At 42.8% G+C, this 19,859-nt stretch overlaps 2 protein-coding genes across 4 annotated transcripts in view; one reads left to right on the forward strand and one right to left on the reverse strand.

Annotated features, from left to right (window-relative positions):
- The window catches only part of Spcs2 (signal peptidase complex subunit 2), an 18,168-nt gene extending 9,435 nt beyond the window's left edge, over nt 1-8,733 (reverse strand). The window contains exon 1 of the mRNA XM_031387513.1: nt 8,503-8,733. Coding sequence (XP_031243373.1) covers nt 8,503-8,616 — 114 coding nt within the window. The 5' untranslated portion in view covers nt 8,617-8,733. The remainder of the gene's footprint in view (nt 1-8,502) is intronic.
- Nucleotides 8,734-8,752: 19 nt separating this feature from the next.
- Nucleotides 8,753-19,859, forward strand: part of Xrra1 (X-ray radiation resistance associated 1) — a 67,036-nt gene continuing 55,929 nt past the window's right edge. The window contains exons 1-3 of one of the 3 annotated variants that reach the window (XM_031387511.1): nt 8,753-8,969; nt 11,940-12,007; nt 17,507-17,604. In XM_031387511.1, the coding sequence (XP_031243371.1) occupies nt 17,511-17,604 (94 nt within the window). In that variant the 5' untranslated portion in view covers nt 8,753-8,969; nt 11,940-12,007; nt 17,507-17,510. The remainder of the gene's footprint in view (nt 8,970-11,939; nt 12,008-17,506; nt 17,605-19,859) is intronic. The other 2 variants (XM_031387510.1, XM_031387512.1) reach the window with 2 other exon arrangements.

Here is a 19,859-nt window from a genome sequence, read left to right on the forward strand (position 1 = left end):
TTTTTTTTTTTTTATCCAAACAGCTGGCTCATATGCATTCAGTCAAATATATTCTAATTAAATAACCTCAAACAATTCAGAGAGCTAAGCCTACAACAAGGTTTGGATTATCTGTAAAATGATTAAGTCATTTTGAACACTTTGTCATTCCAAAAGAGGAAGAAGAGAAAAACATATATTCGCACAGACCCCCTACCCCAGATATAATCACTGAGCACAGCACAATCCAGAAATGAAACTTGTCTCTCCAATCTCCTAGTAATTTTCAGGGATGAAATGCAGAACCAGCACTGAACATGTTGAATAAGCTTCAACTCTAACTCTACTGCCTGGTACCCAGAATCTTCAACAGAGAGAACAGGAACTCTTCCAGTGAACTACAAAAACCATAAGGAAGGCTTTAATTTGGTTTCTGAGGAGAGGGAACAGCATTCTACTCTGTATTCGTGAACAGCCTTAGCCCTCTCTGCTACAGCAGAAAAATATCTGGACAACTGGGACTGACATTAAGTGTCTATTTTTGTGGTCATCGTTCTCAAAAACTGCTCCTCCTGCTAAAACATGTAAATCCCATGCCCCCTGTTATTATGCAGGCATCCATTCCCTCTCCCTGGTCTCCCTAAACTAAACAGCAAAGGGCAATAATGAGGAATAAAAAGGCAACACAGGAGCTGAGGAGATCAGAGAGCTCTGAACTCAGTCAGAGATCTTCTCTCAGATGTAAGGCAGAGCTAGGCACGGTAGCCATGCCTTTAGTCGGTGCTCCAGAGGTAGAGGTAGATGGCTCTAAGTTTGAGAAAGCCAGTCTGGTTTCCATAGTTCCAGGACAGCCAAGGTTACAAAGACGACTGTCTCAAAAACAAACAAGGTCAATTGAAAAGACACCTACATATGTAAGTCTATACACACACATGGAGGTGGGGAGGGGGCACAAAGGCAAGTTTGTTTTACATGAGAGCTCACAGGATAAATTATAATGAAGGGTAACATGGAAAGGAATTAAGGTAGGTCTTCCTAAGGACTGCCACCTTTAATTAGGAGGGCACATTTGCCAGGTTGGTCTTTACCTGCTATCTGGCAACTTGGTAGTTATACAGTGATTTCAACATTGATATCAAACATCCCCTACATGCTAAAAGTAGTTCCTTGTGTCTAAGCTGTGACCACACACCTTTCATTCTAGGAGTCTGACACAGACCAGGCATAAGGTACCCTAGGGAAAACCACTGTGTATCTAATGAGGTTCCCTGGTAGACCACACCACCATTTATGTGCTGTCACAACTCTCCTTACTCAAGGGATATCTTCTGGGGCTCTAGTGGCAGAGGAACTCTAGACTACCTCGTGGTTTCTTCTGCATTCCAGCCCATAAGCAGCATTATGTACTGAGTCTCATGGTTTATCAAACAGGTCACCAATCTTGGGGAACTCTCCTGACACATACATTTACTTTTCTTTCTCCTCCTGACATTTTTAAAAATACAGTCATAGTAGGGACTTGTTATTATTTAATAGCTTAATTGGATCAGATCATGACTATGAGTTTATATTATACCATTCATTGGAACAGCTATTTCTATTCATGAAGGAGGCACTACAGCTACTAGAAACCACTTTTCTATCAACAGAGGAACAGGGCATGCTTGTCCCTGGCCACATTTTGGAGGACAGAAATGGCTAGTTCACAGAAAAAGGGCACTTGATGATTTTCACGGATCACTGAAGATTCATTTCACTTGTGAATCTCTACTGCAGAAAGTTCTACAAAGATATTTCACTGCAGCATGGCATTGGGAATCTCACTTCTCAAATGCTCGGTGAAGCTTTTTTAATATACCTCTATTCTGAAGAATATGTAAACAATATAGGAAGTCATTTTTTAGAATTAACTTATTTGGGGATTATAGCCTCTATTCCCCATGCAGGCATTAAGGGCTGGGGATGGGTCAACAAAGGAAAATATTCTTGGTCATCAGAGTATGCTAAGCAGATCGACAGTCTTCAGAACAGCACAGTGGCAGGAACACTTACTTTGTCTTACTCAGTAAGAGTGGAAACTGTGGTGAAATGAGGACCACAGTGGACTGCTTCAGAGAGTTCCCTAGCCTGATCCAAAGGTCTCCTTGACTCACTCTGACATGGACACCAGGGGTGACAGTGCTGTATCAACAAAGGATCCCACTCTGATTTAGAAAGTTTCTCTGTCTACTCCAGTTCAGAAAGTAGATATACACTGCCAACGCAGGACAGTCAGTAGTGGGAACAAGGAACATGGCTACGGAACCATAACCTAGGACTGCTTACAAGACTAAAGGTAAACTTGGTTCTGAGCAGGAAATGGGTAAGATTTTAAGTGGGTGAGTATCAACCACCTCTAGGTGTTTGAAGGGAGTTTGCTGGTTTTGTTTTGATTTTCAAACCTCAGTCAAATCTGCAGATGATCTCAAAGGTAATACCAGGACATGTATAATATTTCATTGTATAGTACTACTAATAATAAATAAGTTAGACAGAGCCTTTAAGTGCAGAACCTGAATGTTCTACATCACATCAGCAAGGGGATGGGAGTGGAACTGGATGGACTTAGTAACGAACTGGTGAGAAGTAACATGACTGAACAAAGAGATGTGATAGGGTTCCACCTACCACAACTAGGGCTCTCAGGTGACTTGTCTGAACTATCATGCCATTTCCCAAGAGAAGGAACACAGGAGGAAAAAGGATGAATCCTCCTTTGTGTATACTAGGTTTGAGATGTTTAAGCTCTACAGCTGTATTTTACCTTTGACTCTAGAATTTTCTAACCAGTAATAAGGAGACAACAGAAATTGATACTCAGAGGCTGTGATGACTGCTTGGGTTTAAGTATATATCTACCCTTACCTTCCATAAACACACATTTAGCAAGATCAGGAATAACAAGTGCAAAAATAAAGGGGAAAATGTTAATTCAGGAAGAAAATGACATGTATCTTGAAAATGCAGTTGCTTAATTTAGATACAATTTGAAATCCCATGGTATCACCAAGACAAGATTCTAGCCTTTAGCACACTGAACCTTCAATTTCAAGGTTTTTTTTTAAGGGCCAAGAAATACTGTAATGGAAATTACTGGTATACAAGTGCTTATTAGTGCATTTATGAGTTAGTTGGAGGTTAGAAATTACCATGTGTCAATTAAATTATGAACATGCACATTAGTGGCAATTACAGAGAAACTGATGAAAAAAACTCCCCTACTGCTACTCTGTGGACCCAAACTGTAATAGCAGCCCGGCCCCACGTTCAGGAAGCCTACGTTACTGCAGTTCTGAGGAGACAGCTTCTGTCAATGGACACTATAGCTTCAGTATCCCACAAATGGTGCCAATACATCTGAGAGCTAAGGCTGGAAAGAGCTTAGGGTGGACTTTCATGATTAAAAAGATGGTAGAGAAGGCTTGCCTGACACGCAGGAAACCCTAGGTTCAATCCTCAGCACCATATGAACCAGTGCATGTCAAATCCCAACCTAGAACACAGGAGACCCTGCCTAAAAACAACAAAGTAGGTACTCGTCTCTAGTCTTAGCACTCTAGAAGGCATAGGCACACAAATCAACTTGAGTTCAAAGCCAGGCTGGTCACACAATGAGTTCTAGAATTCCAGGCAAAGTAGCATTACATAGTGAGATTCTCAAAAAACACAAACAACAAAAACCTGGAGAAACAAGATGTGAGATGAGTCCTTATTCTGTGGATATGGCAGATCATGCATTTAAACACTACATGCAACCAGCTTAGAAATTGCAACTACACTACAAATGACTTTTGGGTTCTCAGTGGGAATGGAAAGTGGCATCCCTAATGTGCAAAACAGTTTTGTTTTTTGGGTTTTTTGGTTTCTTGAGACAGGGTTTCTCTGTGTATCCCAGGCTGTCCTGGAACTCACTCTGTGGACCAGGCTGGCCTCGAACTCAGAAATCCACTTGCCTCTGCCTCCCAAGTGCTGGGATTAAAGGCGTGCGCCACCACTGCTCAGCTACAAAACAGTTTTGGCAGTTCCTCAGAAAGCCAAACACAGGGGCCAAGGTGTCAGAACACAGTCCAGTAAGAGGAGATTTCTGAGGGCTTATAAAAAGACAAGACATGAGTCTTGTGACCTGAGTTTCTTCAGAATACAGAATTGTTCCTGGACTGTATTTTGTGGTCTTTGAAGGTATAGTGGGAAGGGATGAGTTCACTTTAGCTGTTTTTAACCACAGGAGGCTTGCTCTTGTGATTGTACACGTACTCAGGTGACTCTTCTTAACCCTCAGAGGATAAACTGTCTTGTCTGATCTCTGAATAAAGTTGACTATTGCATGAGACTTTAGACATTTTAGGTTCCACTCGCCCAGGTTCACACTGCCAACTACAGCAGTAAACACCAAGCAAATCCTAGCACTCAGAAGACTGAAGCAAAGCCACACCAGTTCCTGGCCAGCCTGGGCTACAAAGACCACATTTCAAAAATTAATTAACTAAAATATCAACAGTTACCATATGATCCAGCAATTCCATACCTAGGTACATAGCCCAAAGAACTGAAAATGTCCACCCAGTGGACAATTGTGTTTAAAATAGGTGTCACGTAGCCAAAAGGTGCATGATACAAATACTAACTGATAAATGGAAAAATAAAATGTGATGAATCACTATCCACTGGAAGAAGGGCTTCAGTAGGTAAAGCACTGGTCACACAAGTGTGAAGACCTACGTTTGGAGTCCCAGAAGCCATATGTAAGACTGGACTTAGCTGTGAACACCTAAACAACATCTGTAATGTCCATGCTCCTGTGAGGAGGGAGGTGGAAATGGGATGATGAGGAGGATACCTGAGTTTGTCCTCTATATTCACACAAGTGTCATGGCACACACATCACACTCAGACATATAGAAATTTTAAAATGGCTTATCAGTGCTGATGAATATATTTAGATATATAAAATAAAGTTTGATACATGCTATAAAACATGTGCACTAGTCGGGCTATGGTGATGCACACTTTTAATCCTAGCACTCAGGAGGCAGAGCCAGGAGGATCTCTGAGTTTGAGGCCAGCCTGGTTTACAGAGTGAGTTCCAGGAAAGCCAGGGCTACACAGAGAAACCCTGTCTCAAAACAACCAAACCAAACCAACAGAACACGTGTGAACTTTGAAAATATGTTACATGAAAGAAGCTAGTCACAACAGTCCATGTATATATATTTCATTTATATAAAATGTCTACAACGGATACATTCAGACAGAAACTAGACTTCTTGCTAGCTTACAAGCATGAGAGTCTTCATTTGTGCCTCCTCACTGGAAAAAAAGCTCTTTATGGTGGCCTAGAGCTAAGAATAAGGCCTAGGGTAGACTGCTAGCAGGTACAGGGTTGGGGGACTTACAAAACCTTCCTGAAATCGCATACCAACGACAAAAGAAACCATCGGACAATAAAACTTAGATATTATTTTCAATTTTTAAAAATATACTATTACAATGAGTAGGTAACAAAGAATACATGAAAATATGAACAGTCAAGCCTCAACACTACAAAATCTTACTCTGATCTGGGAAATATGGAAAGCTATTGTTTTTAACTAAAAACCGAGGAATCTGATATGGACAGTTTTCACACATACACTTAAGATATTTATCTAAGGCAGTCAAAACCCAGAAAGGAGGAAAGATAGGAGATGTTCACACACTGTTATTAGCCCTACTTTACAAGAGCAGAAACTGAGTTACAAAGAGATTTGGTAGCTGGTCCAAGAATACACAGCTGGCAAGGAGAGAGCCAGAATTCAAAGCAAAGCTGGTCCCAGATCTATGTTCTCAACTAAGATACAGAAGATGTGTTCTAAAGCCAGGTTGAGAATCCAACCATGAGACAGAATCCAGGTAATGAGGTTAAAAAGGATTGAATAATTTACCTAAATAAATAAATAAATAAATAAAATACCACACCATACCAAACCAAATTTCAACAGTCTGAACAAACTGGGAAACAGCTATTCTTTACAGCTCCCACACAGAACAAAATGCTCTAAAAGACATGGGGCAAAAACAACTTAGTGCAGTGAACTAAGTCACTTCAAGATGGAAGATTAGATCTGCAAACTTATTTTTAAAAATCAGGAAGTATGTGCTGCTTTGTTCTCGGTTTCAGAGGAGCAGACACTCACACCAGTGTAGACAGCGGAAAGCACATTCGCACACCCAGACTGCACTTCCTCACAGCAAGTCAAACTATAGGTTCAGAGCTAACAACCTCCTCCAGGCCCAAAGGCAGAGAGAAATAAGTCAAGAGGGTCTACTAAAGGCAGCATCCTCACATGAACAGCCGATGTCCTCATTCCAGACCCGCTCTGTCCCTCAGGACAAGTCCCCACGCTCTGCACCTTAACAGTCAGTCAGTTTGAGACACTTCAAAGCAGCACCCTCTACAGCTCTTCCTGAGACTGGGCTGGAATTTTTCTCAGCTAAATTTAGGGCTGTAAGCACTCACTCTACAACAATCAGTGTAGAGAAACCTTCACAGGAAACCAGAAACATTCAAATGGACAGGACACAGGCATCGACAGGTGCACCAGATGTGAGAAGAACTCAGAGAAGGAACAATTCAAAGTTAGCAGAAGTTTCCTAGGAAAAAAGGACCTTAAACAGCTCTTGACCATTTTCACTCTCCTGTCTTTCATTTCTTGGTTGAATCTGAGGGTGGGGAGGTATGGTGGAACATGCCTGTAATCACACATTAGGCAGGCAGAGGCAGAAAGACCCTTACTGGATTACATAGTAAGTCCCTGTATCAACAAAACAAAATGAAGACAGTCCTCTATGAGAACACTCTACCTTTCTGATCCCAGCTGGGGATCTCATCACCTTGCCATTCCGTTTTTATACAGGCCTTTAAAACAAACATTAGCGGTATAATATAATTTAATCTTTATAACAAGCCTATAATGAGACTACCTACAATGTTTACTGTGGTCAAGAAATACAAGTCTAGTAATGAGCAATCATCCAGGGCTTTTTATGCTACACTACAACTCAGACTTGTCCTTCTAAGAAATCCTATAAACTATGTCTAGTTCCATGAACTATGTAAGTAACCTTCCTCAAGTCACTTTATATAGTCTCAAAAGCCTTTACATCCCACGCCTAAGTAACCTTCTCCAGTCTAACCCTACCTTTCACTAAGTTTACTTAGACCCTTCTAGTAGGCCTACTAAAAAATCTTAAGCACTACCATATTCGGTGTACTTTTCCTCAAGAAAGACCTGAGGGCCAGAGAGATGGCTCAAGGCTTACAACCCAAATTTAGTTCCTGGATCCTGCACAAGGCCAGTTCCAGGCCAGCTTAGCTACATAGCAAGACCCTGTCTCAAATTTAAATCTAAGGACCCTCAAAAAGGACAAAGGGAACTGGAGATGTGGGTCAGTTGTGAAGCACTGCCTACCATGTAGGAAGCTACACAAATGTGGAATGATCAGGTATCCATTTCTTAAGCCCTAGCCATCTGTTTGGCACAGAGGGTAAGAAAGTATTTATTCAAATGTTTCAAGAAAAATGGTTTACTATATTAAAGCACCATGCTTCACCCTCATCACATCAGCTGGGAAGGACAACGCTGGAAAGGGGCCAGAAGGTATACTGGGCTAAACCCCTCATTTTGCAGATGAGTAAGGAGATGAGAAGAACAGGCACATTTTAGGACACAGAGCTAGAGGCAGAACTAATACTAGGCCTGTTTTTCAGGCAACTGTTTCTTCCAAGTTGCTGTGCAAGGGGCGAGATGGTCAACCCAGAAGCAGCTTTCCTCCCCTGCCTCTTTCCTTTAAGCCCTTATGGATAAGGATGTGAAATGTGTAGTAATAATTGTGTAGACAGAGTGGAAAGCACCCAGCTGGTACAGACAGAAAAGGACACGCAGGGGAAGAAAAGAGAGAGAAAGGCAGGGAGCCCAAAAGGGATCTTAAGGTTTCCTATCAGACCAACAGGGAAAGTCAACATACGAATATTTCATTATTTGACATATCATAAAAAAAAAAAAAAAACCCGCCTAAAAACTTAAGGCCAAGGAACTCTGTGGGCTCTGTAGCAACACGCAAGGAAGATGGTGTAAGGGTTTGGGGAATACCAACTTCGAGGAAATTATTTCAATTTCTTTAGGAGTTCAGTTTTCCATGTTGGTGAAATGAGCATTTTCAAGAGTGGCCCTCCTAGCACAATAGAAACGTGATCATTCTGGTGAAATATTGCCATAATTACGAGAAGCTGCGGTGGCGGTTAGGGACAAGCAACACTTGCGAAAAGAGACGACTAAAGGGAAGAATTGCTTTTCAACGTGTGCAAGTTACAAGTGTGCGTTGGTGTGTTATAGAGGAGCGCTCAAGGGGCCGCAGAAAATAAGGGGGGCGGGGATGGGAAGGTAGGCTCACCACCTCCTGGGCATTCCCCGGGCTCTAGACTGTCCCCAGGACTGAGCTCCTCACCTTATCCAACAAACCACTGCGGCTGCTGCTTGTCCCGCAGCTGGGGCCGCTGCCAGCCCCACTACTGCCTCCGCCACCGCCGCTTCTCCCGCCTTGCGACGCCGACGCCGCCATCTTGTCTCTCTCCGCGTCTCCCTCCCATACGACTTGTCCAAAGCCGATAGGTTGAAGCTGTTCACGTGATATGTAGCCCAGCGCCCATCGGGATCCGTAGTTTAGTGTTCTGGCGAGGGCTGAAAGTGGCCGCGGGGCTTGACGGGACTTGTAGTTAGAATCTGCCGTCGCCGGTTGCCTCCTACGTTGCTAGCCACATCGTCGCGGTTACTAAGGAGTGGGTGGGGAAGGCTGTGGCAAGCGCCACCGTGGAGCGACTCCGAGATTCCCGTGAGGCTCGCAGGCGTGCACTCCGCCTGACTGGGACATCGCCTCCGCGGGCTCTTCGGAGGCGGAAACGACGCCGAAGGCAGGTGTGGCTGGAAACTTAAGTTTGCTTGAGTTATGAGTCTTTCCAGCCCTAGATGTTGTGTCCTAAGATGGGAGGTAGAGGTTGCTCTTCACCGTTTTCGATCCCTGATGGTAGAACATTAATTAGCTCTATTATTGTCTCTGAAGTGACTATCATCTTAGCTGTTAGTAGTGCTTCCTGTAGAACTATCATTTATTAAGTGCCTACTGTGTGTCAGGCAGTGCCCTACATGCACTTACATCCACCCATTCTGTGTCAGTTTCAAGATAATGCTGTTTAGACCAGAAAAGATGGGTCAGAACACACTTAAAGCCAACTTTTTAGTTTTTTTTTAATTTAAAAGCATGTTTCCAGTTTGACAATGTAATTTTTATAAATATTGAGAAAAAAATATTGAGCACCAATAAAACATGACATTGAAACTAAGGCATATAAGGAAAGTAAATCTGGTTGCTAATCTTGAGGCCTGAGCTATCACATAGTAATTTCACTTTATGCCATATTACATTGCATTATTTAGCTTTTATACCTACATATTTTCTATTGTGTACAGATGATTGGCCAGATACTGAATTTGCTAGACGTTTTGTTTTTCAGAGACAGGGTCTCACCGTAACGTCTGCTGTCCTGAAACTCACTGTGTAGACAGATTTGCTTCAAACTCCCAGAGATCTGCCTGCCTCTGCCTCCTTAGTGCTGGGACCAAAGGTATAAACTACCATGCCCAGCCTCAGCCTCTGAATTGCTTAACATGTTCTTAGTCCTGTTCTAGACACTTAGAGTATGAATGAGAGAAACAAGATGTTCTTGGCAAAGCTATGTTCACATGATCACTAAAGAAAAGGAGATTAGATTTCATCCTCTATTAAGCAATCCTGGCCACTCCAGTTGTAAGGGTCTAAAAATCACTGAAGGAAGACCCGAGACTCAGATAGTATGCAAAAACAAAGAGCGTTTATTCTGCAGAAACATCAGCATGTGGAGATCAACCATTCTTTGAAATGGTGACCCCAGATAAATGCACGCAGCCTTCTTGTAGGGAATCAGGGGAACTCTCTAGAAGGATTAGGTAATCTAAAATTTCATTGGTGGGTGCTAGGGGGGTCATAGATGATCAGTAGTCTACATTCCTATGTCATGAGCATTCAACCATGTGATGAAATAGGGCTGTCCAGTGCAAATGGCCCATTCTGAGATACGATATTTCCCCATTTTTGTGGTTATCTCCAGGCTGTTCTTTAGGAAAAGGTTTTATGATCTTGTTCTGGATTTTATGGTTTCTTCCCAGAGCTAGTGCCTTATGACCTAGTTTCTGGGACTTATGGTCTATTCCTGAAGCTGGCTTCTTACAGTCTTTTTGAAATCAGGCCTGGTCCTCAAAATGAAGACAAATGGGGGTCCTTAAATGGGGACACATGAGGTTTCCATTATCCTTTCATAGTTCAGTGTCTTATAACTTTTGCTGTTGCCATTCATCCCTCTTGTCACTTCTCCATTTCTTAGCACCCAGCTCTGATGGTACCAGCTCTGGGAAACCTCCCTTGGTCCTTGCTTTTGCCGTCCTTCCAGACAAAGCAAAGCATGTCTGCAGCATTTTGTTTATGCTTTAGTTTAGTTGAGGTAGCACTTATGAAGAGTCATCCTTCTGTAGGCCATGCCCTGTTTGAGATGTTGGAGATGAAGAGGTTACTAGGACTCAGGCTTGCCCTTGGAAGGCCTCAGCCTGAAGTGGGTGTAGTGGAGAACAGTCAGAAAAGCAGGTCATTCTGATACATTGTAATAGAGTCCCTCGGTGAAGAAATAGGCATAAGGGCTAGAGAGATGGCTCCGCAGTTAAGAAAGAGTATTTGGTTATTTTTGCAGAGGATTCCAGTTCAATTCCCAGCACCCATGTGAAGGCTCACAACCATCTATAATTCCAGTTCCAAGGGATCCAGTGCGCTAAGTTGTCTTCTGTGGGCATTGGGTACACATGCACACATGTAGGCAAAACACATAAAATAAGATTAAATTCTATAAAGAAATTAAGATGGCCTGAGATAGTAGCAGAGGGTCAATCTGGGAACAGGGAGATACAGGAAAAGAACTGCATGAATCAAGATAAAGGCAAAAGAAGGGAGTATGCAAATGGTTGCAAATCAGGAGCATCCGTGCCTGGGTGGGAGTCTGATGTGGGGGTGATGCAGGCACACAGTTGTAGGAAAGAGACAAGTAGACAAAAGATACACGTGTGTTGGAACTAAGGGGTACCAAAGCCAACTTGACGTTAGCTTTAAAGTTTGAGATAGAATCCAGAGGTAGCTGAAGTTAATCCTCAAATCTGGACCTTGGACTTTCATTTTCTACCATAAAAATAAGTCCATGCTTCTACTGGGGCTACATTCTAGAAAAAATGTAACTAGGAGCTATGTCCCCTTCTGGGCCCTTTCCTTGTATACCCATACCTTCCCACCTATTATTCCTCATGCTGAATTGGGATTTATGTCCTGGGTAATGCCTGAGCTGGATTTATTCTTTGTGTTAAATGCATAGTGTGTATTTTTCCCATTGTGGGTCTTACCTTTCAACTTTGTCTCTCCTGCTTCTGCTCTGCAGAAATGTATTTCATTGAAATGATGTTCTAGATGGCCCCTTCCTTTACAATTCATTGGTTCTTTTATTACTGCACTTTATTGCTCTTGTAGAGCTATGCCTGTGTCTGTTTCTGTATCATTTGTGTGTGCATGCCCATGTGTAATACTCAGGACCAAACCAGTGCCTTGAGTACACTGCCTTCTTTCCCAATCCCATTTCTCTTCATAGCTATCCCATCATTTTCTTGGAATTGTTTTCATTCTCTCATCCCCACTACACATGCCCTGACCCTTCATACAAGACACAGTTTGGAATATAAGGCTCCATCGATCCAATTGCTAAGGTTCAAGAGTACTTAACAACTGGCTAAAAAGAAATTACATTATCTCTTTTACAGGTAAAGAGACAGGTAAAGAAGCAAAAGCAAAAGGAAGGCAAAGAAACATTTCCGAGGTCAAAGATCAAGTAAGTATCAAATAGACATGCAGCTCGGCCCTGGTAGGTATCCTAGTGAATTGCTAGAGCCTTCCCTAGTGGCTGCCATTTCTATCATGTTCCCGATAATGATTTATGCAGGTATTCCCTGGCTAGCTTTCTGTCACCTGGCTAGCTGATAGATTGGTTGCTCTCCAGAGTGGTATCCTGAAAAACAAATCAACTGATTTTGTACCTGGTCATCTGTCTTTTTTTTTTTTTTTTTTTTTTTTGAGAATTCTAAGCTCTGTGTTAGGCATCAGAGTACACTGGCAAAAATAGGGAGAAAGGGGTTTACTTGTCTTACAGATCCTGATCACAGTTATCAGCCAGGGAAGCCACGGGAGGAACTAAGAGAGCCCACAGAGGAATGCCTGCTTACTTAGCTGGCTTTCACCCACAACCCAGGATGCCTTCCGACTGAGACTTGGGCCCTCCCCACATCAAACACTAATCAAAAACAATGTGCCACAGGCTTGCCCATAGGCGAGTCTCATAGAAACACTAACCCTAGTTAGTGTCTATTGACAAAAACAATCAGGAAGTGGGTTTATACACTTGTTATCAAAAAGCCTGCTTTGGGGGCAGCTTTCATAGGCCCTGAAACAGGTGGGAAGTTGGTGAGGGGAACAAAATAATAATAAAGTAACACATATGATCCTAGAGGTATGGGGTGTCAGAGGACCACATGAGAAAAGCTTCCAACCCTTTAGACGGAGAGCTCAGGGATCAGAATACACATAGGTTCCTCACTAAGCCAGAGGAGAGCCCGGTCTTTACTTACTCATCCAACAAGAGATTCCATGTGCTAGATGCTGTGTTAGGATAAACAGATAATTAACTATGTAATACTGCCCTTTCCCTTGAGGGAAATTAGAGAGAAGAGATTTATGTACATCCTTGGTCCCAGGAGTACCATGATGTCCTTCATCAGACTCTCTCATGTCTACTAGGTGCTTCATATGTGCTAGATTCCACGGGGAGATGAGAGGCAATGGACTGACATTTCAAACCCAGAGGCTCCTAGTCCCTTGGGGGAGCTTTGCATGGTTGGTGGTTATCTTGTGAGGTCGGAAGTACTTGAGCCATAAAGGAGAAAATTACAAAGCGAATGAATAAGCTCAGAGTCTAGCAAAAGCACAATTGTTTCTCACTAGAGAGATCAGTAAAGGCTTTGAGAGGGGCGGCATGTTTGCAGGGTGTAGAGAGATGGCTTTTCTCCATGGACTTTATCCATGGCTTCAGGTCATTCTCACAGAGGCTTTGTAGCAGATACTAGAGCCAAACTTGGGTTCCTTGTTCAGGAACTGCCCGCTTCCTTCTGCCTCACCTCAGGTTTGTCACTCCAAGGAAACCTTTTACCAGGACACCTCACTCCCTGCTTCCTCACTGCCCCTATCATTTATGGGTTCTTCCTATGTACTCTGATACTGAAGTCTCACAGTCTTTACATAACTCCCTTCCCTCAGCTAGGGGGCCTTGGAGGGTCTCACATTATCTGAAGCTGTCCCCAAAGCAGGCTTTTTGATAACTAATGTCTGTTAAAGAAAAATCTCCAAGTTTCACAATTTAAGAGACTTAGACCTTTGAGAGACAGGCCCTGCAACTGAATTTTAATGGATGAGATCAACCAAGGTGGACAGAGTGAGAAAGGATATGTTATGCAGAAACAACACTAAGCACTAAGCACAACGGGCAAAGCTGGGAACACTGTATACCATGTACCCTTGTAGGCTAAATGGACAGGAGTAGGTAAGCTGGGAAGGTAGGGTAGAGATGCCAAGGACCTTGGAGAACAGGTTTCAAGAGCAGGTTGGTAGGCCTTGGGTTCAGCAGCAGAGCACCTGCCCAGTGTGTCTGAGGCCCTGGGTTCCCATCTCCAGTAAAGCAAAAGCAAATCATTTGTTTAGCTAAACAAACAAACAAACAAAAAACCGACTAGGGCCTATGGCTTTCCTGTGAGAATCCAGTCAGAAGGATGTGGTGACAGTCTAGGTGGGGGTACAGTCTGAGGATGAACGAAGGCAGTAGAGAGGGGTAGACTGCTTGACCAATGTGAGTGGAAATTTTGCCACAGCAAATGACCCATAGAAGCAGAGGATAAAAAGAAAGGCCTGGAGCCCAGGACAGGGTCTAGACCACACTGGGCCATCTCCTGCTATGCATTTCCAGGCAACAGCAGATGCTTGTTGTTGGATTTGCAAAGCTAAGAACTAGTAGTATTCTGGTGGTTTGTTTGTTTGTTTGAGTAGAACTTCTTGCTTTGACCTGTGAAAGTCAAAGGGTTTCATCATAGAAAACCGACAGGAGCCTCAGGGTTAACTACCTTCCCAGATGTTTGGTTTGGCCTGCACATTGTTTCAAAATGATAGATAAGTTGCTCATAATAAATAATCAGATTTCATAAAAAAAACAAAAACAAAAAAACAAACAAACAAAAAAAAAACAGACAGACTTCTCTTGGGGAAAAAAGGAGGGGCATGTGGAAGGATGTGGCAATGTTGACTCAGATTTCTGCTTGGCAGCAACTGCGGAAGCACACACACACACACACACACACACACACACACACACACATGCACCCTCTGCTTTTCTCCTGTCACTGGCATCCAGCTTTCTTTGCCCTCTGCCATAGCTTGCCCAACTCCTGTAAAGGCCTCTATTTGCCATACTTAGCTTACATAAGTTTATGCAAGGTCTGACACCAGACAAACAAGGACTAATAGATACAAATGATAAATATGAGGGATTTTTTGGTTTGGTTTGGTTTTGGTTTTTTGTGGTGCTGGGATTAAACTCAAGCTCTTGCACATGCCAGTAGAGGCCAGGCAAGGCCTCTACTGCCCCTCAGCTCTTCATCATCGTTCTTGAACTCTGTAAACTCTTTAACTTCCTGTTTCCTGAGTGACAGGTGATACACTCAACTGTGATTAGGGGTAGTAATTCCTTCGATGAATTATTTTGAAGACAGTGATAATTTGATTAAAAAAAAAAAAAAGCCCAAGTCAAATCCTGGAGGCAGAACCATATCTCTTCCCAACTTCTGTCTATATGCATGCATGTACACACATTTCTGTCTCTGTACATGTATGTACACACATTTCTGTCTGTATGCATGCATGTACACACATTTCTGTCTCTATACACATATATACACACATTTCTGTCTCTATACACATATGTACACACATTTCTGTCTCTATACACATATGTACACACACTTCTGTCTGTATGCATGCATGTACACACATTTCTGTCTCTATACACATATGTACACATATTTCTGTCTCTATACACATATGTACACACATTTCTGTCTCTATACACATATGTACACACATTTCTGTCTCTATACACATATGTACACACATTTCTGTCTGTATGCATGCATGTACACACATTTCTGTCTCTATACACATATGTACACACATTTCTGTCTCTACACATATGTACACACATTTCTGTCTCTATACACATATGTACACACATTTCTGTCTCTATACACATATGTACACACACTTCTGTCTCTATACACATATGTACACATATTTCTGTCTCTATACACATATGTACACACATTTCTGTCTGTATGCATGCATGTACACACATTTCTGTCTCTATACACGTATGTACACACATTTCTGTATACATGCATGTGTGCACATTTCTGTTTGTATACATGTATGTACACACATTTCTGTTTGTATACATGTGTGTACATACATGTACAACCAACAGGAAGTAAAAGGTTATTTCCTTTGTGTTCTTTTGATTCCTTAGGTGGTAGAGAAATGGGTCAGTCAAGATATGTCTTCCCTATTGTAGCTGTCCCTGAGGGAGCCTTCCTTTCCCTGGCCTTCCTCTTCCTCAGTGGAAGAACCCCTCCCCTAGGCCCCAACTACCCTTCCTCCTGATTGCTCATCTTTCTCATTCTCTCCTCCTCAAGTCTTCTCCCTCCTCTTGGTGACAGGTATATAGGTGAGCCTTTCTCATCCTATTAGCAATGGTCATCATAGAAGGTTCTCCATGTGTTAGCCAGCTGCTGTTTACTCTCCTAAACCCACGCCCTAGCATCTTCTCATTAGATCATCAGAACAGTTCCTTCACAGAAGTCCTCCTCTTACTCTCTGTGTTTCATTAAAGGGAGAAACTGAGGCAGTGTGGTGCAATGTTAAATAATTTAAGTGTCCAAGGCCACACAGTAAGTATCTTACCAGCATTTGACCCATGCTTTATAGTGACTGCCCTCCAAGGCTGGGACTAGCATGAAAGCGTTGGTTGCCTTTGCTCCCTTTGTGAGCCAGGGAGTACATCTCCAGACATTCCCCACATCCCACACCTCCAAACCCTGCCCTGTTGCCTGCTTTCTCTTGGCCATGCCTTCCTGCTTGCCTCTCTCCTCCCTTTCACAGCACAGGTCTTTGGAAACCTTGCTTGCAAATTACCTTGCTTGCTTTACTCTGCCTCCCTCTCCCCACTCCTCTGAACATTGCACATCGGTATTTAGTTCTCCTCTTCCCTGGGAGGCCTGTTAATTCCTCATGGCCTGTGTTAGCGTTTAACTTTACCTGGCTTCCCAGATCCTCCTCTCAGGGGTGTTTTCTCTTTATCCTGGTTTAGTTCCTGTGTTACATGGGCCTTCATACCTTGCACTGGCTTGGTACAGTACTCCCTACTTGCAGTGCCCATTGCCAGTCTCATCCATTGGGACCAATTTTGTCAGGCCTCCTTTCTCAAGCACAGTTCTGGTCATGACTGTGCAAAGCTCAGAAGTTGGCTTTATCTTCCAGTCACCTACAGTTTGAAACCACAGCCAACCACCAAACCCCACCCCTCATAGCGAGTGCCCTTCAAGAGCAGGCACTAGCTTTCCTGTTCTGCTCGCTGGCAAAGAGTCCTAGGTCATACCCTTCCCCTTCCTGAGACTGACAGCTTCTTCTTGAGCACTGCAATGCCCTCAATTCTGTGGCTCTTCTTTTTGGACCATTTATTCTTCTCTCCATCAGTAAATTTCAGTTTACCCCTCAAATCAGATTTATCCAGTCCAAATTTAGTTTGTGCATGACTTTTCCTAAAATGTGAGCCTCAATTCTCTGAATTCTGTTAAAACAAAAACAACTTCCCTTCACATGTGATCTGTTCACTCCTCTGTGAAAGTAGGATTATCACCCACCACTTTACAGATGAGGACTTCGAGACTCGGTGGAGCAGAGGAACTTGCTTATCACACAGCTAGGCAAGGATTCAAACCACGTCTGTCTAAGCCTAACCTAGTATTCTACTGAATCAGGACTGGTTTGAATTGGAAAGCCCAGGTCCCACCTCCCTGATCTGTTCACAGCAGCCCTATTTCTGAAGCAGAGCCTCTTGGTCCTTAGCTGTAGGATGCTCAATACACAGTGGTCTTGTTAGGCTCATGGATGGCACTGGGTGAAGGGTTCCCCTGCAGCTTTTTACTCTTCTGACTCCCCACTGCCCTGTATCCTTCAGGGAGATGGTGTCTTCAGGAATGTACAAAATGGATAATGGCAAGCCTTGCCTCAACAACTGCTTTCCAGCCAAAAGTCTCCTTCGGTTGCCGGAAGAAGGTGAGGTGACTTCTCTGTTGCTGCCTCTTCTCTATGCCCAGCTTCCTGCCTTGCGCCATTTTTGCTCAGTTTCTCCTTGCCACAAAGGCCCATCCCCTCCCACCCCTCTTTTTTGCAGCAGCCTCAGTGGGCCTTCTGCAGTGTGTTTAACCGTAGTGGCTTCTGTTCAGTGGCCTCTCATTGCTGACACCTGTAGAGGCCCGCCATGTCAATCAAAGGCTAACCCACCCTTAACACTCTGCCATAACCTCTTTCCTTTATTTGCACTTCTTTCCTAGGATGCTTTTTTTTCACAAAGCTTTTGGATTTGCCCTGAGTGTTTGAGTTAGCCAGAGTCTTCCATCCATGAAGCACTACCCTTCTCCTCTGTTTTCCAAAGACAGTCTCATGACCTCTGAGTCTGCTGTGCACCTTTCTTCCTGATTCTCTTATTAGATGAGCCATCATGCTTTGTGCCACTCCCGAATGAAGTTGCTAATGCTTCTGTAGTTTTTCAAATATCCGTCTAGTTAAACCCTGCCTGCCCAGGCAGGGGCTTTTAGAGTGAGCACAGCCTTAGAGGTGAAATACTGTCTAGAAGTCAGGTAGCTCTGTTGCTTCAGATAAGTAGGTAAGAGCAAAGCCCACATTCTTTAACCCCTGGTTTTGTGACATGCTGCCCACTCCCTTATCTTCAGTAGAGAGATTGACTTGTCAGTGCCTAACACATGAGTAATGCAAACCATATAACATGAGTAATGCAAACCATATATGCATATAAACCATATATGTGTATATACACATATATGTATATACTGCATCATTCCATACATGTAGACCTGATAAGGTTTAATTCATAAACTAGGAATAGTATGAGATTAACTTACAGAGTTAAAACTGTCCTAGTTAACTGATAGTAAATAGAATAACTATATCAGTATACTATAATGAATAAGTTATGTAACTGTGGGCTTTCCCACCTGCACATAAGTTCCCCAAAATAATGACTCTGAAACTTATTATATATGTGAATAAATGCTCAGGCCACAGACTTGGCCTCATTTCCACTATCTCATAACTCATTTATCCCATTTAAACTAGTCTTAGCTATGCCACATGGCTAGTTGCCTCTCCTTCAGTATCATGCATCTGGCTTCTTTAGAGTTGGAGGTGGGGGCGATCTTCCCACACCTCACTCAATCCCAGAATTTCTCTGTTTCTGCTGATGTCCCACCTTCTAATCCTGCCTCAGCTCATTGGCCAATCAGCCATTTATTGACAGGTGAATGCTTTTACACAGTGCATAGGAGATTATCTCTACAAATAGTTGGGTACTAGCAACCAAAAACAGAGGAAAACCTTGGAAAAAGGGACCATGGATTGACTTCTTCTCTAGCCTATCCTCCAATTTGTTGAGGGGTATAGTAACTAGGAATCAACCATAGGGCCTCACATGTGACAGGGCAGGGTTTTACCACTGAGCTCTATTCCAGCTCTATTTACCATCCCAGCTTTATTTGCCCTGCTTCTTCAAAGGAATTTCAGTTTGTATTTAGGCACTGTTCCTGGCCACCTACTTGTCTGAATCCTGTGAGAAAGCAATCTTTGTGGATTTATGCTTTCTTTCCCTCCCTCGCTCCCTCCAACTCTTTCCACATACAGAAGAAAGAGACAGATACAGACAGAGACACAGAGGTGGGAGGGAGGTGTTTATCTGCATGTGTTGGTATGCATACTCACTGAGAGCAAGGAGGTGTGGACTTAGTGAAGAATATACTTGCTGCCGGGATCTTGGATCTTGGATATTGGTTTCTAAATACCATTCTCCAATGAAAAGAGTAAGAGCTCCCCAGAAAAATAGATCTTCACAGGTTTGAGGCAAGAAGAAAAGAATTCAGGTTGGGCTCTAAACATCTTGTGGTACCAGAAAGTAAAGAAGTGCTCAAAAAAGCATTGAGAGCAGGTTGAAAGGACACAGGAGTCAGACAACAGAGCCAAATCTGGGAAATAAATAGCCTAGATAGGGAAATAAATAATGATAGGATAAATATTCATGAGCCCATAATGATATAAATAAACATTTACGTCAATAAATAAGCAGGAGAGAAGAAACATCTTTTTCTTGTGGTAAAACTTTCATTAATGAATACAGAAGACATGAGGGAAATATAAAATCACTATTTAAATGTCAGTCAGGATTCTTTAAAGAAGTAAGGCTAGTAGAAGGTAGGTAGATGGATGGATAGTTAGATTATAGGTAGATAGATGATAGATAG

Source organism: Mastomys coucha, unplaced genomic scaffold (assembly GCF_008632895.1).
Source record: "Mastomys coucha isolate ucsf_1 unplaced genomic scaffold, UCSF_Mcou_1 pScaffold21, whole genome shotgun sequence".
NCBI classification, from domain to species: Eukaryota; Metazoa; Chordata; class Mammalia; order Rodentia; family Muridae; genus Mastomys; species Mastomys coucha.